This window comes from Petromyzon marinus, chromosome 19 (assembly GCF_048934315.1).
Source record: "Petromyzon marinus isolate PM22_M1 ecotype Great Lakes invasive population chromosome 19, UKy_Petmar_22M1.pri1.0, whole genome shotgun sequence".
Classification (NCBI taxonomy): Eukaryota; Metazoa; Chordata; class Hyperoartia; order Petromyzontiformes; family Petromyzontidae; genus Petromyzon; species Petromyzon marinus.
Window position 1 is genome coordinate 7739081 of NC_133685.1, and position 26498 is coordinate 7765578.

The 26498-nt window shown below is 47.8% G+C and overlaps 1 protein-coding gene across 1 annotated transcript; it reads right to left on the reverse strand.

Moving 5' to 3' along the window:
- Nucleotides 1-38: 38 nt before the first annotated feature.
- On the reverse strand, nucleotides 39-21413 carry LOC116943876 (tumor necrosis factor-inducible gene 6 protein-like). Its single transcript, XM_032957163.2, has 7 exons — nucleotides 21273-21413; nucleotides 14318-14493; nucleotides 13479-13616; nucleotides 12663-12824; nucleotides 11612-11837; nucleotides 5980-6020; nucleotides 39-3943 (listed from the first exon to the last, which is right to left on the reverse strand). The coding sequence occupies exons 2-7, from the start codon at nucleotides 14451-14453 to the stop codon at nucleotides 3762-3764; spliced, it is 885 nt and encodes a 294-aa protein (XP_032813054.1). The 5' UTR covers nucleotides 14454-14493; nucleotides 21273-21413; the 3' UTR covers nucleotides 39-3761.
- Between the last annotated feature and the right edge of the window lie 5085 nt (nucleotides 21414-26498).

Below are 26498 nucleotides of genomic sequence, written 5' to 3' on the forward strand. Positions count from 1 at the left end.
TTGGTGAACTAGTACAGAAAGGGCAAGTGAATACTTAATTGAGCTTTATGCAGTGGCTGATTCAGTGGCACAGCATACTTAGTTTATTAATTAGCAGTAGAACCACGTGCACTGAGTGTTAATTCCAAACATATGTAGAATAGCCTGGGCAGTATTATATTCCAAATAGGTGTAGGGCTTAAATTATATTAAGACATTAATTAAGCAAGCCCAGCCCAGATTTCATGTAAAGAACCCACTCAAACACAGAATTGAGACGCTTGGAGAAACGACAGCAGGAGGATACCAGCCGCAAGCAGCTCTCCTCAACAGCCAGCCAGCAGTGGAGATACGAGCTGATAAGGGAGAACTACCAAGCTTGATTGCTTGGGTCAGGAGCAGGGATAAACAAGGACATTTCAGCAAGGGGGGTGGGGGGCGGAACACAAGGGGGCAGCCTCTAGCGCCACCCTACAGTGGTGAAGGAGCCAGTGGTGCACATGTTGCAGCCAAATACACAGAAGCCAAAGATCTGCTGTTATTCGAACCCATGTCTCCAATATTGTGAGCACCAAAGTCTAAATAATGTAGTGTAAGGGGGGGGGTGTCAAGATTAAAAGAGTGTTGGAAACCACAAAGTCATCACAACAATCCCCAGAACTGAGGGAGAACCGAGATCAGAGATCTCAGGAAAGTGCGACATCCCGTGCGACTCGCCATACTTTTGTGGATAATGGTAATATACCCATATCCAGAAAGCTAGACTAATGTTGTCTTATCTAAGAGTGTGTTTCCAGCCAAAACAATCCCCTACGTAATCGATTGTGCCAGACGGTAACACTGTTGAATGTGCCATGAGAAGGCCAATTCAAATGAGCTTTTCCCCTTATGGTGCTCATAGCCACCGCAGCAGCCAATGGGGGCTCTATATGGGTACAAGGAGCTGGTGGCACCTCCACCTTCAACCTAATTACCACACAGTACTCTACTCGGGGCAGGAGACTGCCAAACAATGGAGTGACCTTTTCCTATGAACATACGAATGTAGGGGGCGTGGGAGAATGGCAGTGAGGTGTGGGAAGCTGTAAGCCGCAGGCTACTGTGGGTTCACCTTCCCATCAACCAGAGCTGAGTGGTGGTCGTGAACATCAGTGGAGGGATGCAGGCAAGGCGGATTAGTCAGATGCCTTCGATAACCTCCTGTCACAGGTGCTAGCTAAAGTACCCCCTCAGGATAGTCATCCTGTTGGGTGACTTTAATGCCTGAGTGGGTCATGATGCTGGTACTTGGGCTGGGGTTATTGGAAGACATGGGCCAGATTAGCTCAAAAACAACAGTAGGCAGCTGTAAGACTCGTGCAGCCCATGGGCTTGTAATTACCAACATGCTGTTCTGGCATCGGCACATCCACACATGTGTAATGTCGGCCAGGAGAGGTAATCACGGGTATGGGTGCGTTATACTGGTAGGAAACGTAGTGGACTGGAAGCCCAACCGGGATTAATTCACAGGAGGCAGGGGATTAATTGTGAATGTCTGTCCACGTCGGAGGGGTGAGGCTGGGTGGAGAGGGGAGGGTAGGGAGGGGCTGGATGGGGCTGGGTGGGGAGTGGGAGGGGTGGGGCTGGGTGGGGAGGGGCTGGTCACCCCGTGGTGCCCTTATATGGACTGGAAGCCCAACCGGGATTAATTCACAGGAGGCAGGGGATTATACACTGCACTTTCTGGTGCAACCTCTTTTACACTGCACTTTCTAGCGTCGTTTTATAATTCTGCTCACTTTTCATTTTGCTTTCTTCTGCGCACGACCCTAACAAGTTTGTCTTAAATATCCGTACATAATTACTTCATAATGACTTCAAAATTTCCTACCAGCCCCCTCCGCAGGAATGTGTTATAATAACCAACTAGAAGGGGGACGTATCTGGGTTAAAGGTAAAAAGCGGGATCAGTCGAGAAGCTCCAGGAATCTGCTAGGAGGTTCTAAAAGGGGGCTTGGCCGGAGGCGGGGCCTGGCCACGCCGGGAAGTATATAAGGGGGACGTGACCAAAGGTTTGGGGCTGTCACAGGGTCCCAGGTCCTGGCTGCGTTGCTGCTTGCCGTCATCTCTCTTCGTCGTCCGTGCCGCATGGCCGATCCTCTGCACGGCTATCATCATCGTGATCGCTACATTAGTCAGCCACCTATGTTGTTAGACGCCGACGATGGGCTATGTAGAAAGGTCGGCTGTGTGTAGCTGTGTAGATACGTTTCTAAATATCGCCCAGTGTTTATGCCCAAGTGTGAGAAATAAATGAGAAGCCCTCTACATGTTGTGTCTCGGAAGTCGCTCATTACACTTTGATACTGGCAAGAAAGGTCCCAAGTTAGGTAGATATACACTGGGCTTTTTTTTTAATCAACAAAGTCTTAAATCCAAATCAGCATGGTATTCAACTGATATTCTTAGTCTTGTTTTTTTCAGTAAAGTCACGTAGAAGGGAAACAATAAAATAATACAAATATAAAACAATAAAATTATCACGACGTTTCAACTGCAACACAAGCAATCATCATCAGGTGTGAAAACCACAGCAAGAAATTTTGAAAAAATTGGCGTTTTAAACGTTAGCACCATGGAGAGCGATTTGGCAGTTATTCAGATGGGCGAGTCCATCTACGTTCGGAAAAGAGGGGGGAGACGAAAATAATGGATGCAGTCTGAAAGCCACTGTAAGCGTGAACAATCAATTAAGACCCGAAATGGTTTATCAAATCCTTCCAATGATTGCTAAGCCAGAATCCATCTTCTCAGTTGAAATTGTCTCTGTGTTTGTATATGTAGATAGCCTCATGAACGAATCTCTCATGGTAGCCAGATGGCTTGCAAAGAACCTCTGTCTTGGAGAAGTCAATGTCATGTGAGCCTACTGAATTATAACAGTGATCTGCCACGGCCGAGGTGTTGGTCCTATCGTGTTTTAGGTCTGCTTTGTGTTCACGAATGCAGTCCGAGACATGTCGTTTGATTTCTCCATCTGAATAACTGCCAAATCGCTCTCCGTGGTGCTAACGTTAAAAAACGCCACTTTTTTCACATTTTCTTGCTGTGGTTTTCACACCCGATGATTGCTTGTGTTGCAGTCGAAACGTCGTGAGAATTTTATTGTTTTATATTTTTATTATTTTATTGTTTCCCTTCTACATGACTTTACCGAAAGAACTAAGAATATGAATCCCTGCAGTCATGAAAGCTTTAAATCAAAATTTGATATTCTTAGTTTAAAAAATCTAAGAATCCTTGTATGGACCTTTTTGACTGCTGACTATTTTTTTGATCAAGAACTCCCACTGGGGTCCAAGGCCTGCTCTTGCACAGCATTTAAATTTTGGAATTTCCTCAACCGATATTAATATTCCAAATTTTCCTTCTGTACCATGTTAAGCCCGTCCTGCAGAATTACGTCTGTCATAAGTGTGAATGGTATAACTAAGCTCCGTCGAAAAAATGTGATTTACTAGCATACGTATGAAATTATTTTTTACACCGTTTTTTACGTGTTAATTATCCTGTTCACAAGTTTTGGCATGGATTTTGTATAAAACAATTGTTGTTTTGCTGTGGTTAGTTTAAACATTCCCACGCTGCAATGCACCATAGCTGCCGCCACTGCCGACGGTCTTGGACTGTGGTCGTTATATTTTTAAAAAGGAGCCGCTTATTAGCTCAATGGCTGAAATAAATTCCCGATTGCAGTCGGCCAAAGACACGCAGAGCTTCTCGCGCAAGTGGCCACGATGTTACAGGTGCGGGAATGCAGAGGGGTTGACGGCGGTCGCATTGGTGGGAAGAGCAGGGGGGTCAACACGGGAGTCCTGGAGGCTGCTGACGGTCGTTGGCGGGTCCACAGCTTCGTAGTAAGCCAGGAACCCCCGGCCGCCCACCGACGCATCCGAGTGGAACTTCAGCGTCATCATGTTAGCTAGGAGATGCGTAACAACGATATTTAAGAACCACGTTTAAATACGCATGTCACCGAAGGCAATCTCTCCCCAGTGGGCACACCGATCAAGGTGGATCCCATGAGCGATAACAAAGTCACAAACCTATTATAATACCTCATATGAGCAAAGTTTTACATGAAGGGAATGAGACGAGTGGTGGTGCAGTGATTAACATATTGTGCTATGAACGTGGCGATCAGAGTTACATTTCAAGTCATGGCTAATGTCAATAAATTGAAAACTCTCGATTGAAAACGAATTTCTTTAGAACTGCTTTTTGATTGAGTTTGTTGTCCTCCTGCACCTCCGATTAGCACAGTTGACTATATACAGTGCGAAACAAGTTCAACATACATACAACATAGAATTGTGAGGGATATCTGAACCACTCCAGGGCTCCTACCTTCCCTACACCAACTAACAGCGACCAGCTTGTTGACAGTCAAACACTCCTCCAATTATTTGATGAATTGACATTATTTAGGGTAAATTTTGACTTCATACTTTCGTGACTGCAGGAATTAATATTCTTTGGTTCGTTCGGTAAAGTCACGTAGATAGAAAAAAAAATAATAAAATAAAGTGAATACAACAAAAAATTATAAAAAATAAAAACAATAATGCACACTCACCCAGCTTAATAACCAGGCTACAGTCTACAATATAGACTGCCAGTACACTCACTCCGATTAAGAACCAGGCTACAGTCTACATTTGTGTTTTATTATTTGTATTTTATTTTTATTATTCTTTTCTATCTACGTGACTTTACCGAAAGAACCAAAGACTATTATTCAGATACGATTTCTCGTTTTACTGCATCGTTTGTACAGTATTTTCGACATCGGCTAAAATGTAAGATTGGACAAATGACAAATTGACTTTATGACCGTAATTGAATGCATTATCATACACATACGAATACATTTTTGCCAATACATAAATGCATCACTAAATGCCTAATGACTGACAGGGGGCAATGAGTGAAACAGGTCAATGAAACAGGAACTGCATTCTGCCACTGGCACGTGTAGGTCAAGAGGTCACTACAGTCATAATTTCATTCAGTCATGAGATTTTTATGAAAGATAGTTTTAAGGGGGCCATAAGTCTGTTAGCTCCTTTGCACAACACTGAGCAAATAAATTGCGAGACATGAGAATATAAATCCGTATTGTGATTACAATTAAAATGAAACCCAAGTAATTTACTTATATTGTGGTGGTTGTTTTGTTTTCATGCACGAACCACTTGTGTTTGGGTTCTGTAGCAAAGCTACGGGCACCAGGGTGGCGAAATGTTATCTCCTTCACCTCGTATACAGGAGGCCGTGGGTTCGATTCTGACCCTTGACGCCTGTAAATTTGTAGTTTGCATATTGTCACCGTGGTTGCATGGATTTTTCAACCGAGGCCTCTGGTTTTTGCCTCCACGTTTAGATACATCCTATACATTTCTACATTATAAGCAACTTCGTTGAGTCATCGTTTGTGGCCTGGTCACTTCTGAAAAAGAGTTATATATCTCAGGTGGGCCTTACCTGGTAATTGTTTCTCCAAGCAAATTAATAATATCCTCAACCCAAATGGAATTTTGTGACTTACTGATGCACAGAGATTAACTGTGAAGGTGATGCATTGTATTTAATGCGGTGCATCGAGTTGAAATGTTTAGGTTGCCTGCATGCGTACTAAAGGAGTAATTTTGTTTAATGTTCAGAGACAAACAAAGGTCTATTAACTGCACCACAACCACACGTAATGAGATTGGATGCGTTTTACATGGTTCTTTATCTAGCCAAGGCTCACGGAAGAATCGTGGGTCACCACGGGTTATGAAAATTACTATCAAATGTGTAAATGTGAAGAATTATGGGACGCTCGAACTGGAGATTAGAAAGTCGTGAATTACAGTGTAAAGTATATTATTGTAATAAATGTATAATTAATCGGCCCTTGATACTTCAACAGTGGTATGTTTGTCGGTGAAAATGACAAAAGACGAAGATACTCACTTGTGCTCACTATTACAGGAGGAAGATCATCTCCACAGAATCTAAACAAATACAAAAAACACACATTTCATCCATTCATGATCTATATTACAAAATAACCAGTGTCATTGTCCAGAATATATAAGCAACAAAACAAATACGAGGACAATACGTGCCCTTCCCATTACTGGTCACTCCACAAAACATAAGTACGTTTTCGGATTAAAAATATTTATTTATACTGGAGCAATCCGATGAGCTATGAAGCTCTTTTTTTTTTTCACAGGATGTCCAGTAGCAGCACAGCCCATCAGCCAGACGGCCCTTCTGGGCATGCAGCACCGATTCAGTACAAGAAAACTCTAGAAGGTTCTCGACAGTCTCAGCAGCAGTCAGGCCCCACCTGAACCGATACCAAGTGAACTGCCAGACGTCCACAGGCAGGGACCTCCTCTGCTAGACATGGACCCCAGTTCAACGTATATGGTAATGCCTCGATATGCGAATACTCGGTATGCGAAGTTCAGTATCACGAACTTTGGATTTGTTACCATTGCAGGCAGTCCCCGAGTTACGGCAGATTCGACTTATGGAAATCCGACTTTACGGAAATGCTCCCATAAATAATGTTAAAAAACTAAAAATTCTGACATGTTTGCGTTAGTTACGTAAGCGCAAATAGTGCAGCGCGGTGAGGTTGTGGATGAATACCACAAACACTGCCTTCACCTAGCCCCAGCTTCACTAGGATTAAGGTAAATGGAATTTTTGTAGAATCATGTCATTGTTTGTTTTCTATGCTTATAACTATCTTTTATCCCATGCTTCTATTGCTCGTTTTCTTCATTTTAAGTTTATTTCACGAGTTATACACTGTATGTACTTTGTATTTGTGTGCGTGTATGTGAAGTCTAGGCCTAGCCTAATGCACGGTAAACGGACACTCGGAAGTGGCTGCTTTCTGTTGACAATTAATCTTAAAATGTTTCGCGGTATTCATAAACAACTGGATTCAGTATACGTCCCGTTAGTTTAATGATGATAGTGTTGGCATAGATATTCGATGAAATTAAAGAATCATAGAAAGTGCAGAGCGTACGTATAGCAACACGATACAGGTCGCGATAGAAAATGGACATCAGCGTGATGCGGTACTGAGGGAAAACGGTAGGGGAGGCACAACTATTTCCGGCTATGAGTAAAATTGTTCAAGTTTCCGACATACGGAAAATTCGAGTTACGGATCGTTCTCGGGAACCTAACCCTTCCGTTATCCGGGGACTGCCTGTATTTTAAATGGTAAAAAAAATGTAAGGGAAAATAATAAACACTGAATTCACTAAATATTTAATAAATGCACCCATATCCGATTAACACGGCTGGCTATGTACAATGCGAAAGGTCAACATACACACATTGTTTTATGTCAGTTGTTTTTGTAATACTGTACAATATACTATTACATTATTTTCAATAAAATCGTCCTTGTTTACAAAATTTACGGTAAGTTGCTCATAAGTTATTCAATGCACGTAGTTTCAATATACAAATTAAGCTCCAGGAACCCATCTACTTAATAAATGTATTACTGTAATACATAATACAAAATAATAATGTGCATTTATGCGGAGGTTATAAGCAATAAAACAAGCTGACAACCATGAAGCTGTCGGGATGAATAATATTACTTTCGATTTATGTAGGGGGACAGATGCGGTAAAGTATGTTCTGCCTTTGTCATTTAAGCTCTAGATCAGTCTAAAGCCCATTAAAACCCTTTCCCGTTCTGAGACGACTGCAATTGCAGGGTGGGTGTCAAGTTCACCGCTGAATCTTGGAACGTGCCGGCGGTTCAGCATTATCTTATTTACAGAGGTGTAGTATCACCGCTGTTTTTAAAGACATTGGACCACCGCAAAGAACTGTAGCGACACGATCGCACCCTACGATAGCGGGCGCCAAACGGTGCCACATGCCCTCCCGCATGGCCTTGCGGGAGCCTCGGTAGAGATAGTTATTTTATTTTTGTTTTTCTTCCGATTCTTACACGAACAGAATCGGAAGGGTTAATTTATAACCCCCCGGAGTGTTCAATATTAAGTCCAAATCAGTGACGAATTATTCTCACTTCCAAACCAATGCTCAATGGAGCATTGAGGTGCTCATCTCCTGCGTACAGTCCTGAGCTCGTGGTGGAAATTCCCATGCTGGGGGTGAGTATCCATGGGAAAACTACTCGAGTTCGTGCAATGTGGTACTCATTTTTGATACAATGTGAAATTGATTCGGCTTTACAAGCTCACGGTGTCAGATCCCCCACTTTTTTTTCTTTCAAACTGAAAATGTTATATTCGTGAATGTTGATTCATTAGAGGACTGTTTTACAGTTCAATTAAAGTTAGAATAAATCATTTTATAAATAAATAAAACTATTGAAAATAGGGCCAACTCAAGATAGTCAATATTTTTTGCTTTTTTAATACGCGCGCTACAGTGGCGAGATGTTAACCACCTCGCCTGGTATGCAAGGTGCCATGGGTTGGATCCCATGGTATATTGTATACATTTAGAGTATTTTGTTGTGATAAATGCCCACATAAGCCACTCGGACCGCATTCGTGAACACAAAGCAGACCTTAAACACGGTAGGACCAACACCTCGGCCGTGGCAGATCATTGTTATAATTCAGTAGGCTCACATGACATTGAATTCTCCATCTGGCTACCATGAGAGATTCGTTCATGAGGCTATCCACATATACAAGCACAGAGACAATTTCAACCGAGAAGATAGATTCTGGCTTAGCAATCATTGGAAGGATTTGATAAACCATTTCAGGTCTTAATTGATTGTTCACGCTTACGGTGGCTTTCAGACAGCATACATTAATTTTTCGTCTCCCCCCTCCTCTTTTCAGAACATAGATGGACTCGTCCTTCTAAACAAACTGCCAAATCGCTGCCCGTGGTGCTAACGTTTTTTAAAAATAAATAAATACAAACACCGTTTAAAAATAAATAAATGCAAACCGCCACTTCTTTCAAATGTTTCTTGCCGTTGGTTTTTTCACACCTGATGATGACCGTTTGTGTTATGGTCGAAACGTCGTGAGAATCTTTATTGTTTTATATATATTTTATTATTTTATTGTTTCTCTTCAACGTGACTTTACCAAAAGAGCTAAGAATATAAGCCACTTCGTTGAGCTATCATTTGTGACCAGGTCTCTGCATATCTTAGTGCGCCTTACCTGGTAAAATAATAAAATATTTAACAGCTTAATAGTAAACATTTCATGAGTACAGTGGCAGGGCCACTACTGGCAGAAGGACCTCCACTCTCGAAATTCCCTCCCAGTAGGTATTTCGACCTTCTGTTACTTGTTTGCCAGACGTCTTGGAAGTGGTGAGAATTACCCACACTTTACATCACCATACATGACCTGCTAATTGACCAACTGTGGTGTACAGTGATTGGGGATATGAAAAAAATCTGACGTCGTTTCAACTGCAGTGCCAAAAGGGATTGAGCTGGCGAGCTCTGGGATGGTACGTGGTATCATGACGGGAACCGCAAGATCCGACCATATCCACCTGTGCTCGCCGAGCCACATTGGCTTACGAGTTTCCGAACGAATACAAAATAAGGTCACGCTCATTACACACGTACCTTGCTGATTTTATCAAGGCGCATAAACCATCACGTCAACTCCAGTCATCTTCACAGTGGCTTTTGACTAACCATCCAACAAAGACGGTTTGGCCACTGTAACGCGCGTTCGGATGCACTTCTGCGGCCGTCTGGAACGCTTTTCCTTCCGATATTCGGAAGCCACTGGAGCTATGCACTTTTACATCATCGAGACTGAAAACGTATTTGTTGAGAACTGCTTTTTTGTGTTTAGATTGTTGTCCTTCCCCCGCACCTCCGATTAGCATGCTTGTCTACATATGGTACGAAAGAAGTTCATACATATGTAGTGACATAGCGCTGACGGTTGGACTGCAGCTGCTGCCCAACATATACGTGGGTGAGCCGGCAGGACGGAGGAACTGGGGCAAGGGTCATGGTAGACCTCGTGTGGAAGCCCCTGGAACCCTCTGGAGGGTTCGAGAAGGGACGCGCGGCTAGGGTGGAGCTAAGCCGCGCCCAAGGGAATATAAGCAGCGGAAAGCGAGAGCTCCGGGCTGCCGGTTCTGGCATTGGACTCGTCCCTGTCATCACTGTCGTCGTCGCCGCCCTCGTCACTACCGCCTTCGCCCGATCCTTCTGCGGCCAGACAGTAGTTGGCTGTCCCGGTCGACACCGTCGGTACAACGCGGACAGGGTCATGTCTGGGACGGGTCGTGCGGCAGCGGGGTCGCGTGTGAGAGAGAGAGAGGGGGCCCAAGTGGTGGCGTGGGCTCGGCAACAACAATAAAAGGGGAGGACGGTGCCTCCTGCGACCACCTCGTCTCCGACTGACTGCGTGTGCGACGCACCCCACCTGCACGCACAGACGACACTACACAAACTTACAACTACCTCGCTTGGTATACGGAGATTGTGGTTTCAATCCCGACCCTGACGCCTGTATATTTGGAGTCTGCATGTTCTCCCCATGGTAGCATAACTTTTTCCCTGGGTCCTCTGGTTTTTTCCTTCCACATTTAGAAGCAACGTGCATTTAGAGTACCGTATTTTCCCGCATATAATCCGCGGGCTATACCACTTTTTACAAACAAAACAAGACCCTGCGGGGTATATGGAGGTGCCGGCTATCGCAAAATATTTTACACGTGTGACATGTCGTAACTCGTAAAATGTTTTCATGGTAGGACTATCCACTATGAAACACTTACTTTTGACTAAAGCACTGCTGAATAAACCACTCACACTAAAATGGCACATGTTATCACGTTTTAAATTATTCCAATTGTTTGTACAATAAAACGACGATGTTTGAAGTGGGCGCACTGTGTTTACTGGCGACGGGAGAGCTGGGAGGAGAGAGAGGTGGGGGTTGGGGGGTGGGGCAGAGCAAGATCTGCGGTAGTGACGAGAGAGCTGGGGGGGAGAGAGAGGTGGGGGGTTGGGGGCGAGGCGACAGCGTTACCGTAGTGCCGCTATTATCTGCGCAGTGCGCAATCTACCAGTGCTAAAACTGTACTTACTTATCTGTGTTACTTATTTATTGGATATTTACTTTTGTTACTTATTTACTGTTTTAAGTTCACTCGTTTCCGGTTAGTTTGTTTTCTCTGTGCACGTTATGATGTTAATGTTAACAATTGACAGTGGAATGTATTACAAGTGTAAACTTCGTATTAATATGATGGAATTAAGCTTCGGTAACGATGTTAAAGATATGAATGCATGCGGGGTATATGGAGGTGCGGGCTATCCGAAATTTGTTTCCACAAAATGCTATTTTTGCGGGGTATATGCGTCTGCGGGTTATATGCGTATGCGGGCTATATGCGGGAAAATACGTATTTGGCTGCTATAAATGTCCACATAAGCCGCTTTGTTGAACTATTATTTGTGATCGCCAGGTTGCTTATGAAAAACAGCTATATACAGTAATAGCTCGTGGGTTTTACCTGGTAAAATAAAACAATATTTAAGTTTTTTTTTTATTAAGCAGTGGCGGGAACACGTCTCCAGCTGTACCTGTCGATGAGTCCGGACACGTCCTCGTAGCTGTCATAGACCTCCAAGAAGTCGGCGAGACACCCTTTGTCTCGCTCAAGGTCGAAGTCCAGGAAGGAGAGGCGGACACGCTTGCTGACCGGTACGCGTATGGTCCACACGCAGCTCCTGAGCGCCGCGTAGCCCGGGTAGTCTGGCGAGCTGAGGTTCAGCGCCGTCTCCATGTGCCTGCCTCCGCACGTCCCCACTGCCATCCATGGCGGATGCATTCGTATGTAAATTAAGGGACCCGCAATTGGAAGGCTAATAGCTTCGTCATTAGCGCCGCTTGGTAAAAATCGGGGATGCAGGCCTCACTTAATATTCTACTGAACGCTGCCAGGCCGGCTTTGAGAAGGGATTATCAGTGTAAGGCACTACAACTAGAATACAAGGTATGCCTATCCGTAATAATCACACGTTCACGTCAATAACACTGCCAAGTAAAAATGTATAATAGGTGACGTTTTAGGTGATGGACCTTCTTCAAAGCTCATTGATTTGCTACATCATGGGCCCTCCTTTGCTGTTCGCCTTTTGGCGTCCTCTGGTCTAACACTGTTTGAGACTAGGCTCTAAAGAAAGCTGTCTCTGGTGTGGACCAATCAGTTTCAAAGACAACGCATGTACTGTCAGAGCATGTTTTTGTTTCTATTTTCACCACAAGTATGTGTGGTTAATGCAGACGTGATTCCTTGCAAAAGGTTTTAGTTTGGTGTTTTAACATCTTAACACTTGTTTTATTGCCAGAAAAAGGGGAAAACCTATTCTTATCTCATTTTATTTCTTTTTGTGGTAAGCACGCAAGCCCAGTACAACGAGCGGGTGGTTTCAGGGTAGGAAAAAGGACTTTCGGTGCTTTCTCATTTGATTTTTTTTTATTGTTTTTGGGGCAGTATTACGGACAAATTTGTTGAGTTAGTGTCATTTGCACATACGCACCAATGTAGCGTATTACGAAAACGTCGTTCAATTTTCTATTTTGACAGGCACAGCAGCGGCACTTAGAGGCGGGACAGGGGGGTGGCACCACCTTTCCTCCTGTAGCAGTAGGCGTCCCAGCGCTCTGAGCGGTTGAGTCGCACGCCGTAGTCTACGACGCCAACTATGCCGTTACTGCACTTTTGGCTCGCCTTGGTGACGGGGTAGGCGACCCGCGCGTCGGCCAGCCAGCCGGCCACACAGTTGTGCAGGCCTGGACACACGGACACACGCATGCCGTCACTCCATCTAGGCTCGAGGACATTATCTCAGCTCAGCTCTGTTCCTTCACCTGAGCCGCAGGTCCTGGACCAGGCTTTAAGGTATGTGGTTTCACAGACAAATGATGCGGGGATGGGGGGAGTTAGGAAAATATGTTATTAGTATTTGGTGGTCTGAACAATGGTTTGGAACCACTGGACTAGATCTGATTTTGACTGGCCTGGAGGAAGCTGGCCTCAACCTCAGCCTTGAGGCTCCTGGCCTTAAATCCAAGAAAACATCGAATACACAAAATGCTCAGTGATCGTGCCACGAAGAATTGTTTTTGCTTTGGCAGCATTAATAGAAAAAACAGACAACTCTAGCGGAGTTAAATACATATTTAATTACAATTTTCCATGTAAAAAGACCAACGGAAATGGTTTGTTTAAAGTGACAGCCGAGATGTGACGCCATCAGTTGAGGCGATTGAATGTTTTGTCCTAGTGAGCTGCTATTGAGGGGACCCCCCCCCCCTCACAGCCACCTGGCCACAACTTTTGAATATCCGAGAAGAAAACCCCCCCCATCATTTCCCTTTGGTGGTTTCAAACTGGAATGCACGTCGGTGGAGAACAGCAGATGCGTGGGGTTGGCGTTGCCAGACCAGCACGTTGAGCCTCCCGCAGTTGCGCGATGGTGGCCAGGGCCCCGCCCTCGTAGGCGCAGATGGCGCGGGCCTCCCGCAGGGAGAGGAGATAGCGGCCATGCCGGGAGTGGATGTGGAAGACGCCCGCTGCCTCCTCTGTATGCAACAAAACACACACGCATGCGTCTGTGAGTTTTTGTCTTTGTGTGCCCCCACAGGCCCATGTGGGGGTGGGGAGCGATAGTGTAGCAGTTAGCGCACTGCACTAAGAACACTCCGACCTGAGTTCAATTCTCACTCACGGCTAACACCAGTGACGATTATCTGAACTGGTCATGGGTCTCCGCTAGGTCGACTCAAATGAGTACCGAGTGTGGTGTGTAAACGTCGCCACTCGGGAAACAAAGGCGGCCTGACGTGGTGCTGACCACCTCGTGCGCCGTGTTGGCCTTCATTGGCTCTACCTTGCTAACAGCTCTTGCCCAAGAGCCTGCTTAGGCTAGAAGGGGGATGTTCATCTTGGAATGGAGCACTGTTCTCGATTGAGTACAGTACTGTAATAGTGACTTACTGTCGTGAGAGATTGAACCGGTTAATCCGGTAACTGATTCACGGGTTCCCCACACCCCCCCCCCCAAATCTCCTCCCAAAAATGCGTGATAGTACATTTGGGAAATTACATCAACATATGCTAAATTGGCTTCGACTTTTTCAGCTTCATTTTTAGTTCTAGAAAATGAAACGGTTCGTAGCAAGTTTTTCCGTTTCAGGGTTAACGTTCCATTTCCCGTGTCTATGAACTCGTGAGTGCGGTTACCCAGATGCCGCTGACGCCCGGGGTATACCCGTTATCGTACCCAGCAACACGGAGTTATGCCACACGTCATCTCTGAAGGCCCATCCGTGGGCCTCGCCAATCCAGCCCAACAGGGCGCACGCCAGCCACATCACCATCCGCACGTCCAGCCACGCCAACGTCCGCACCGTCCGCATGGTCCAGCAGATGTCCCGAGAGGCAGTCCCCCCCCCCACCCTGTGTATACACAGATTGAACACTCGTTTCTTTACGACTGCATGTTGTTAGGTTTGTTGTCCCCACCTCCCGCTCCTCCGATAAGCGCGATTGGCGATGTACGGCGCAAAAGAAGTTCAACGTACAGCACACAGAGGCACCTGCGTACATATGTAGTGGGTTCCAGGAGACCGGAGGCAGAGTACTTGAGGCAACACGTTTATTTACTAATTGTGGAATACACGGTCCCTAACACAGAGGGGTAACGGCCCCTCTACCCGATACCTAGGGAGGTATGGCCTCCGGGCTAGCGTGTCCTATCACTGGGACCACACTCACAATTCCTCTGGCTAAGGGGACCTAAGGGAAGGCTCCCTGACCCGACCCAGCCAAGGTCCTTGTGTCTCGACCACTGGCCCACTCGGTCCAGGTCCTTACGAGGACGTCGGGTCCCGGGAGTTCCCAGGGTCCCACCACTGGCCCTCTGCAGTCTCGGCTCTTACAAGGACTTCGGGACTGGGGGTTCCCAGGGTCCTAGCCTAAGCTGGCCTGCTTGCTTCAGCTTCACGGAGACTGCCAGACTCGTCCAGAGGTCTGGCTTTTATACCCGTGCCCGGGTCTCTCCACCCCTGGCCACGCCCTCCTTCTGGAACTCTCTAGGGGGCTCTGGAGTAACCCCCCCAACCCCTCTCTTGGGGCTGGGAGAGCCTCGTGTCCCAACGGCTCAGCTCATCCTGCCCATCCCGTGTTACCACCCCCTATGGACACCTGTCTGCTACTACAGGTAAGTGTGTATAACAATGTTATATACAATGCCCAAAAAAAACAAAGGCATAAGGTAGGGATAGGGACCGTAACTTCAGGCAAATGCTGTTTCATACCTAGCAACAAAAGATGTACTTTATATGTATAGAAATGCAGGTACCATACTAGATTGTATTTTACATAATGTACACATTCATAAACAGCATTTCTATGTTAAATGAAACAGCGTTTTTATTTTACCTTCACCTATAATTTACCAACCCTCAAATTATTTTCCTCAGTTTTTTTCTGGAATTTTTTTTTCAGCATCTACAATCGGATAAAGAAGCTCCCTCGAGATGTCCATTTTGTAGAAGTAAAAACTTTATTTTTAATATCAACGTATTTACAACTTCGAGCGTAATTACATCTCTGCTCTTAATTACTGCCCCGATGTTGTCCACCTTGTTGTTCACGACCAGTCAGCCCCGATGTTGTCCACCTTGTTGTTTGCGACCAGTCACCCCGATGTTGTCCACCTTGTTGTTCGCGACCAGTCAGCCACGATGTTGTCCACCTTGTTGTTCATGACCAGTCAGCTCCGATGGTATCCACCTTGTTGTTCGCGACCAGTCAGCCCCGATGTTGTCCACCTTGTTGTTCGCGACCAGTCAGCCCCGATGTTGTCCACCTTGTTGTTCGCGACCAGTCAGCCCCAATGTTGTCCACCTTGTTGTTCACGACCAGTCAGCCCCAATGTTGTCCACCTTGTTGTTCACGACCAGTCAGCCCCTATGTTGTCCACCTTGTTGTTCACGACCAGTCAGTTCCGATGTTGTCCACCTTGTTGTTCACGATCAGTCACCCCTATGTTGTCCACCTTGTTGTTCACGACCAGTCAGCCCCTATGTTGTCCACCTTGTTGTTCACGACCAGTCAGCCCCGATGTTGTCCACCTTGTTGTTCACGATCAGTCACCCCTATGTTGTCCACCTTGTTGTTCACGACCAGTCAGCCCCTATGTTGTCCACCTTGTTGTTCGCGACCAGTCAGCCCCGATGGTGTCCACCTTGTTCGTCAATTAATTCCTGAATCACCGCCCCGACCGCGGGCCTCACTTCCCCTTATATATCCGCTCGACCCCGTACCTATCGGACGGTGCCCCCCCCCCCACCTCTACTATGGTACATGTGTTCTTATTAAAGAATCTAATGCCTTCCGGCCACCTTTTCATAATCATCTCGGCGCGTAGCCTCTAGCACTCTCTCTTTACGGCCCCCCACACCTGTGTATAAATTCATTACCGTTCTTGAAGCTACATCGCGTGCCTTGTTATCTGCAAAAAAAACATCCATGGGCAGAACCTTGAATGGTTTCTCTTTTGCCGCTTATTCCTCTCCCACACCCTCCCCTCCTTCTTCACGTCCCTCATACAGGCTCATGAGCTCTTCTCCTGAATGAGGGGGGCTTAAGATGATCGACGTGTTCTTCTTGTTGCAAGATCCTCGATGCATCACGCCATTAATTGGTCCATCCCCCCCCCCCCCCATGATAACACATTATTAGTCGTGTAATTTTAATCCCCATAATGCTTTTTAAAAAAGCACACTTAGCTTTTACTTTCCTTCTAATCGCCATTGATCACTACCGGACGTGTACACCTAGCAGGAGGTTCAAATGGAGCCCAACATAATGCATAGCTGTCAAGCCCTTATCAGCAGTGTCCTACCTTATTAGACCTTATTGGTCACCCCGTGCCCTAATAAATCTCAACGTTCATACTACAAAGTCACATCACAGGGGAGAAACACAAACGAATAGACAAAAAAAAGTAGTTTTCTTTGCCCGTATGGACCCTAAAACTCAATTTCCCTGTCCAGAAATACCTTGCACTGTCGTCTGGTTAGGGGCCAGAGCATGGACGAATGTCAAAGCAGAGCCTTTATAACTACAGTAAATATTAAAAAGTACATGCAAATAACTACAAGCATTTCTTGCAAATTGAGAACCTTATGGGTGCTTTAGCTTTACTATCACCACACTTAGGACCCATTATGAATATATTAAAGCACAAAAATAAGTATTTAGGGGTCGTCCATAAATGATGTCACGCACCTGGGGGGGGGGGGGGGTCAGACATTTGTGACGATGTGTGACGAGGGGGGGGGGGGTTTGAGAAATGTGACGTCAGATCAAAATGCGCACCTTTAAAAATAGACAACACTTTCTACTTAATTAAATAGACTTTTTAATAAATGTTTTCTCCTACGTCATCAGAGTGCAGCGCCACATTAAATACGCACGACAATGACAATAGCTTAAAGCGATTTGAAGCATGTTTTTTTTGGGGGGGGGAGGGCGAGTTTTGTGACGTCATATTTTATAGGGGGGGGTCTGACTTTTTGTGAAGCCGTGTGACGAAGGGGGGGGGGGTCAAAAATCGTCCAAAATCGCGTGACGTCATTTATGGACGGCCCCTAAACAATAATCACAAAAATAAGCACAGTATGAATACTGTACACGTGTTTTATAATCACGAAAATAACTACGAACGCTGTAGTATTATACTGTTGTCACAAAAATAAACAATTAATTGTTTACAGTAATAATCACAGAAATAAGCGCAGCGTTGATAATATCTGATTAAACACAAATATAAGAGATGCTCACTGAACGGATTCTATTCAAAGGCTGAACGAAAAAGATGGCGCGTGGCGCGAACGCCGAGGAAGGTTCGGGATGAAATCGGACGAGAGAGGAAAGCCGCGTGGACGAAATTTGAAATGTGGTTATGGTTGAAAACGGCCGAAAGAGCGAAGCGACTAAAGTCAAGGTATCGCTGTACAAGAATACGGGGTAAACCGTGTGGGTTGACAGATATATGTCAACGGCACGGTTCACCTTCTCACCCCCACTACGCTTTCACCATTGTTATTACACGCTTTTATTTAACTCACTCTGTCTGTTGTTGTTGTTGTCGTGTCCTCAAATCTTGTAACTCAATTATAACCCACTTCCCCATGTGGTATCGACTGCAAACTTGGTATACTTATGTCACACTGATGACAATGCTATATTCTATCCAAACAAATATTTTTAAACATTATTTTTTATATGTTATGCTTCGGCTTGAGTCTAATTGTCCACGCCCAACTGACCTTGGCTGTAAATCAGCACGGTCCCCCTTACGTTGTGGCAAGCTTCGGGCCCACTTCCTGGAGTCGTGGAGTTCTGCCATTACTCGTACGGTACATTTCATTAAAGCGTGTTTTAAAAAAAAAAGTATTTTTAAATATTACTTATTAACATCGAGCCTAAATCCTCTCCGCGTTTCGTTCCTACGCGTCACCACCTGCACGTGTCGTCACAAGGCACCAACGAATGGTGGTTGCTGCCCCACCCCCCACCCCTCACCCCACCTGTCGAAAATTTTGCGACGATATTTTTTTTTGCAGAGAATCCACGTCGACCCTACAATGGAGCACTCTCGCCTCGCACGCCGGAGAGCAAACCACGTGGTGGGTAACCCAGAAGATGGGCGGCACGTGCGCAAGTTGTACACTACCTCTATGCACCCTACCCAACCCCCCCCACAGAGCCGAGTAGAGTCGAAAATGATTGACATGTTTTAATGGCATACCCCAAGTATGTACAGTATGTGAAAGGGATTCCACCCGAATCGCCCTGATCAGCAATGTACACTGAGTAACAGAGACAAAAATCCCCCCTATAGACTTTAACAGACGCTTGTGGCAAGTGCTGTTGGCGAGCAACCTATGAAGGCCCGGCACACCTAGGTGGTGGGTGGTAAGCACCACGACCCGGCCCGCCTTTGTCTCCCTCATTTAAGGCCGAGTCGACCTACGGGAGGGTCCAGAACCGGTTCAGATTATTCGTCACCTGGTGTTGGCCCGTGAGCGGGAATCGAAGTCGGGTCGTCGGGCTTGTAGCGCAGCAACTAACTGCTACGCACGATGTTTTCGACTCGGCTCAGCTGAACAGTCAAAAAACGATGTCATAAAAACACAATGACCTTTCCGCCAGCATTCAAGTATGGACAAATAGGCGTAGGTTTCGTAGCTGCTCACGCCGAGCTAGAAATGCTCTGATAGTGCAATTGTCTTTGTGCTGTTGGCCTTTTGGCGTTCTCTGGCCTGACTGGTGAGACTGGGCCGTACAGAAAGCCGTCTCTGGCGTAGGCCAATCAGTTTAAAAGACGATGCGTATATTATCATCCGAGCATGTTTGTGTTGCATGATTTGCCACAAAGTGTGGTGAACGCAGACTTAAAACCTTGCAAAAGGTTTCTATTTTGTGTTTGAACATCTGAACACCTCCTTTTCTATTGCCAGAAAGGGGTAAAACTCATTCTCGTTTTGTTCATACGACGTAATTATAAGCGGGGAAGTGTTACGTTGTGTTCCTGAAAAAAAAACGGCGACGTAAGTGCTAGACAACGTAAGTGCTAGACAACGTATATCGAGACGACGCATATCGGGGACTGCCCCTCCCCGCCGTACCTATGTGATGTGTGTCGTGCATCGGCAAGCGCGCTGCACTACAAAACCCACCCAGCGGCCATGAGTTCCATTCCCGCTCACCGTCAACACCAGTGACGATGATCTTAACCGTGCCTGGGATTCCCCCTAGGTCAACTCGGCCTCAAAAGGAGTACAGTACCTGTTGCGGTGTGTAGATATCGCCACCAGGGAGACAAAGGCGGGCGGGCGGGGGGGCGTGGTGGTGGCCACCCACCCCTCGCTTGCCGTGCGAGAACCTTTATAGGTTCTCGGTAACAACACTTGCCCCAACAGTCTGTTAAACGCTATACGGGGAATCTTTGTAACTGTGTACATGTGTGTCCGTGTACCTGTGTGTGTTTGTGTACCCGTGTGTGTCTGTGTACATGTGTATCTGTGTGTGTGTACCTGTGTGTGTCTGTGTACCCGTGTGTGTCTGTGTACCTGTGTATGTGTACCTGTGTGTGTCTGTGTACCTGTGTATGTGTACCTGTGTGTGTCTGTGTACCTGTGTATCTGTGTGTGTGTGTGTGTACCTGTGTGTGTGTACCTGTGTGTTTGTGTACCCGTGTGTGTCTGTGTCTGTACCTGTGTATCTGTGTGTGTATACTTGTGTGTGTCTGTGTACCTGTGTGTGTCTGTGTACCTGCGTGTGTCTGTGTACCTGTGTATCTGTGTGTGTGTGTGTACCTGTGTGTCTGTGTACCTGTGTATCTGTGTGTGTGTACCCGTGTGTCTGTGTACATGTGTATCTGTGTGTGTACCTGTGTGTCTACCTGTGTGTGTCTGTGTACCTGTGTATCTGTGTGTGTGTACCTGTGTGTGTCTGTGTACCTGTGTATCTGTGTGTGTGTACATGTGTGTGTCTGTGTGGTGGTGTAGCGGTTAGCGCGCTGCGCTATGAACCTGGCGACCCGGGTTCGATTCCCGCTCACGGCCAACACCAGTGACGATTATCTGAACCGGTCCCGGGCCTCCCCTAGGTCGACTCAGCCTCAAATGAGTACCTGGTGCGGTGTGTAAACATTGCCACTAGGGAGACAAAGGCGGTCGGGCGTGGTGCTGGCCACCCACCCCCTCGTGTACCGTTCCGGCCTTCATAGGTGCTCGCTAACAGCACTTGCCCCTACAGTCTGTTAAGGCTATATGGGGGATCTTTTGTGTCTGTGTACCTGTGTATCTATGTCTGTGTACCTGTGTGTGTCTGTGTACCTGTGTATCTGTCTGTGTACCTGTGTGTGTCTGTGTACCTGTGTATCTGTGTGTGTGTACCTGTATGTGTCTGTGTACCTGTGTACCTGTGTATCTGTATCTGTGTACCTGTGTGTCTGTGTACCTGTGTATCTGTGTCTGTGTACCTGTGTGTGTCTGTGTACCTGTGTATCTGTGTCTGTGTACCTGTGTGTATGCATGCTTGTACCTAAGCGAAGTGTGTCTGTGAACATGTTTGTCGTTGTATACGGAAACCTGTGTACTGTACATGTGTGTTCCCGCGTACGTATGTGCATGTGTGTACCTATGTGTGTGTGTACGTACCTCAAGGTGTGCGTGACAGGCGCACGAGTGTGGCGGACACGATCTATGTAATGTTTGCTGTGTGCGCGGCAGTGCACGATGGAGGCTGGAGAGAGGGATGTTTGTGTGTGCCGGGTACACGGGATGTGCGCATTTCCATTCCCAAATCAGCCTTGGGGGCGATAGTGGGGGGAGGAGGGGGGATAGTGGGGGGAGGAGGGGGGATAGTGGGGGGAGGAGGGGGGATAGTGGGGGGAGGAGGGGGGATAGTGGGGGGAGGAGGGGGGATAGTGGGGGGAGGAGGTATCCGTGTACCTTTGTGTATGCACGTTCGTACCAAAGCGACTGTGGCTCATGCAGCTGCAATGGCTGCTTTGGGTACACGGTCCAGACCTCCCCAGAGACCCTGGCTGACAGAGGAGATGTTCAGGATGGCTGAGAAAAAGCGACAGGCCCACTCTCTTCGGCTACAGCATCCCACGTCGGAGAATGAGGAGGCTTACCGTAGCCTTCGCTCGGAGGTTCGGAGAGCCGTGAGGCGTTGCAAGGATGGGTGGTGGTCGCGGGTTGCTGAGATGGAATCTGCCTCAATGACCCGCGATCACAAATCGCTCTTTCATTCCATCAAAAAAGTAACCTGCAGCGCCACACCTATTACCATCATTAGGGGAAAGAACGGTGATCCAATCTCCGACCCCCAGGAACAGGTTTGCAGATTTGCTGAGCATTTATGTGAGGTCCTGGGGGATGGGGACATTCCTCAGCCTGTAAAACATCATGGGACAAAGTGGGGATGACCCTGCTGAGGCTGCAGTGCCTCAAATATTGGAGTAAGTCACCCCCTGTGAGTGTCTGGCTGATATGCCATCTGTTGAGGAAGTACTGAAGGCGATCCAGAGTCTGAGACCAGGAAAGGCACCGGGCAGAGATGATCTCCCAAGCGAAATGCTGAGGGAGGGTGGCGTTTGTGCACAGACTGCCCTATATGACATCATAACAACAGTCTGGACCACTGGACGGGTTCCGCAGGACTGGAAGGATGCCCTGGTGGTCCTCCTCTTTAAGAAGGGGGACCGCACAGACTGTAACAACTACAGGGGCATCTCACTCCTCAGTGTGCCAGGAAAGGTCCTGGCAAGGATTATTCAACATCGCCTTCCTTGGCACGCTGAGGATATGCTTGCGGAGCCCCAATGCGGTTTCAGGAAAGGGCGGTCCTGCACAGATGCCATATTTTCTGTCCGTCTGCTACAGCAGAGGTGTAGGGAATTTCAACAAGACCTACATCTCTGCTTTATTGACCTGGTCAAGGCCTATGATGCCATCAGTAGGCCTGGGCTTTGGGTTGTTCTTCGTGCTTTCGGAGTGCCTGACCCTCTGCTCACGATCATCATTAAGGACCTTCATGAAGGTGAGCGGGCCCGGGTAAAACTACATGGCCTGGAGTCAGAGCCATTCCCTGGACACCTTGGGGTGCGACAGGGATGTCCTCTGGCTCCCACATTATTTGACATCTATTTCGACCACGTAGTTCGTGAAGCCTTCAATAGCTGTACCGGAGGAATTTCCATCTGGTACAGATACAATGGGAGGCTGATCGATGCCCGGGTACGGTCAAGGGATGACTCCCTATTGCTCAACCATGTTATGTATGCCGATGATCTGGTAATTGCTGCTCACTCAGAGGAGGAGTTGGAGACGCTGCTGCTGAACCTGGAGCTTGCCACTAAGAGGTGGTGGGGTATGCAAGGCTGCGTTGGCTGGGCCATGTAGCCCGCATGCCCATCCACCACATGCCCAGCCACCGCATGCCTAAACAGCTTTTGTTCGGCCGGATCGAGGGTGCGAAACGGACACGGCACGGGCTGGATAAGAGATGGAGTGATGTGGTACAGGAGGATGTGGAGCTGAGTGGACTTGCCGGTGACTGGTACCAGCGGTGTCAAGATCGGCCTCAGTGGAGGAGGCTCGTGAAGGACGCTACTGGGCAGTTGGAGGCAGTCGCCCTCCAAAAACAACGGAGGGCGGAGGAGCGACGCTCACAACGAGCGGAGCGCCGGGTGGCTAAAGCACAGTAAGTTGGCACAGTAGGGGGCACAGGTGGTGCATCAGCCAGTTATCTCAGTCATCTCAGTCAGTCGACCCGTGGCACCTGGATCTGCCCCGTGACCTCCTGCCAGCGGACGTTCGACACTTCACGTGGCCTCAAGGTGCACATAGCCTGGCACAAGCGTCGTGGTGCCGTCCCCGCCACTTAGTGGCGAATGGCGATTGTTGTTGTTTTATCCGTGCACCTTCGTGAATGCACGTTCGTACATAAGCGAAGTGTGTCTGTGAACCTGTTTGTCTTTGTATACATATAACCTGTGTACTGTACATGTGAGATTATGGTGTGTTCCCGCGTACGTATGTGCATGTGTGTACCTATGCGTGTGTGTACGTGGCTGTAGGTGTGCGTGACAGGCGCACGAGTGCGGCGGACACGATCTACGTAATGTTTGCTGTGTGCGCGGCAGTGCACGATGGAGGCTGGAGAGAGAGTGAGAGGGATGTTTGTGTGTGCCGGGTACGCGGGATGTGCGCATTTCCGTTCCTAAATCAGCCTTGGGGGCGGTAGTGGGGGGAGGGGGGCGGTAGTGGGGGGAGGAGGGCGGGGGGCGGTAGTGGGGGGAGGAGGGGGGGGCGATAGTGGGGGATGGGGGGCAATAGTGGGGGATGGGGGCAATAGTGCGGGGATAGTGGGGGGGAGGGTGGGGGCGATAGTGGGGGGTGGTGGGGGGTGAGTGGGGGACGATAGTGGGGGCGAGGGTGGGAGGGCGGTAGTGGGGAGGGTGGGGGGTGATAGTGGAGGGAGATAGTGGGGGGGGAGAGTGGGTGGGGCGATAGTGGGGGGGAGTGGTGGCGATAGTGGTGTGGGGGAGGTTGGGGGGCGAGTGGGGGCGATAGTGGGGGGTGGTGGGGGGCGATAGTGGGGGGTGGTGGGGGGCGAGTGGGGGCGATAGTGGGGGGGAGGGTGAGGGGGGCGATAGTGGGGGGGGGGGGAGTGGTGGCGATAGTGGTGAGGGGGAGGTTGGGGGGCGATAGTGGGGGGGGGAGGTTGGGGGGCGATAGTGGGGGGGGGAGGGTGGGGGGGCGATAGTGGGGGGGAGGGTGGGCGGGGCGATAGTGGGGTGGGGGGAGGCGATAGTGGGGGGACGGTGGGGGGCTCAAATTATGTTGTAATAATTTATTTGCATGGACCACGATACAGCATGGTCCAGATGTCTTGACCCCGAATTGATGGACCGTATAAAAAATGTACTTTGCATATTGCGTTGCGTTTTTTCCCCTTCCCCCTCACACCTCCGTTTGGTTACGTACGGTGCGAAAGAAGTTCAACGTACACCTTAATGAATCGTGTGTTCAAGGTGTTCCATCTCTTATATAAACCGTACTTAAACAATATTAAGTTTGAGAATTAAAATGTTGGGGGGGGGGGGGGGGTTAAGAGGCCACAATACATCTCGACCACGTTATATACAGAACGGTGCCTTCAATAAAAAAAAAATACGCCGAATATGCATCCATCACTTCCTACATTTAAAAACGAGAGAAAATTTGTTGTTTACACATTTCACGAACCACACAGGCCCTCTAATGATTGCATAATTTCAGCAGCATTGGTTCAACACAAGCAAACGCGATCTGCTTCGATGCTCAGTGTCTCGTGAGCAGAGTCAGGCTTACTTGAACTCCGTCTTACAGAACATTGTGTGAAGATGCAGCACGTCCGTCAGAGTGGACTTGCCTCCTTTTTAAAGTCTGGTTTTGATCTTCCACGAGGCTCATGGTCAACCCTAAACCGCATTCGCACAAACCGTGGCAGCATGTCCGGATACACGGATGCACACATTGAAAATACAAAACACAATCTCCAATAGCGTGTGACTACGGTCATCCAAAACAGACGCTGTACAACGGACGCAATGATGACCCGATCCACAAATACGAAGTGGACATCACAGCGATGATGATGCACTCTGCTCGCTACTCCTTGACGCGGTTATCTGCTGGCTAGCTCCACCTGAATGTGAAGTTGTCGTTGTTGCTCCGCATTTACAGCAGCCATGTGAAACAAGAAGACGCATTTTAAAAGCCAATGGTTATTGAAAACATAGCAGAGCATGCCAGGTTGGGTAGCGCAGCCTCTAGTCAACGAGTGCTCCGATCTTCTGCCGCGACCTTGCCCACTGCCCCCTAGTCTGTACCACCCGCCAAACAATGCAGCTCCGGAGATAATCAGTCCCAATTAATTTCCCCCAGAACAATGGAAACAATGACTGATTTCCCCCAGACTGTATATCCCCCCCCCGCCCCCACCTCGACTAACGAGCACAGATGATCAATGCGTGCGCGTGTCTCTCGCAAAGTAAATGTGTTACAGAATCTCCACCTAAGCCCGTGATTTATGTGCGCGTGCACAGTCTACACACGTGGCAGCAAATTAATCAAACATTTACAACCTTGTTATCATTACACAGACACGCGGTGCTCAACAACTCAACACATTCGTTCATAACACTGCCATAAAAGGAATACACTGTATAAGAGACGTTTTAGGCAGTGATCCTGCTTAGTAGAAATGCATCGCTATACTAAAGCAGTGGTATATGTACTAGCTTTACTAGCTTTACTACCCGGCTTTGCCTGGGACATGAATTTACGACGCCCGGCCGCCTTTGTCACCCCAGTGGCGATGTTCACACACAACACCAGTTACTCGTTTGAGGCTGAGTCGACCTAGGGGAGGCCCAGGACCGGTTCAAATAATCATCACCGGTGGTGGCCGTGAGCGGGAATCAAACTCGGGTCGCCGGCTTCGTAGCGCAGCGCGCTAACCACTACACTACCGCTCCCCCCCACACACACACATACACGCGCTTGCTGCAGACACACAACTTTCAGGGTGCGTACGGCAGTAAACGACTGAAATAATAAAGCAATGCTGCGCGAAGAACGCCGTAGACCTGCAACACATTTGTACGGCACTTTACTCGCGGAGGGTTGGGGGGGGGGGGATGCGACATCAGCAGGCACACTGCGTGACGCTTCCGCATGCGGGTGACATGACAGAGATGTGACGTCACAGCTCACTTGCCGTGCAAAATCTATGCATTATTGCGCCCCCCCCCCCAAATATATACAAAAGTCTATTTTTATAATTTTTGCATGGTGTACAGTCTGGAAAGTACCTACTTGCCAAATTTC

What these genes read in the sequence shown, in the direction of transcription:
- LOC116943876 (XM_032957163.2), bottom strand. Translation starts at nt 14,453, where the DNA reads ATGCGGACGGTGCGGACGTTGGCGTGGCTGGACGTGCGGATGGTGATG. An exon ending in CTACTGCTACAGGAGGAAAG is followed by an intron (nt 11,838 to 12,662) that starts GTGGTGCCACCC and finishes CATGGATGGCAG; the next exon opens with TGGGGACGTGCGGAGGCAGG. An exon ending in GTGTCCGGACTCATCGACAG is followed by an intron (nt 6,021 to 11,611) that starts GTACAGCTGGAG and finishes GTATTTGTTTAG; the next exon opens with ATTCTGTGGAGATGATCTTC.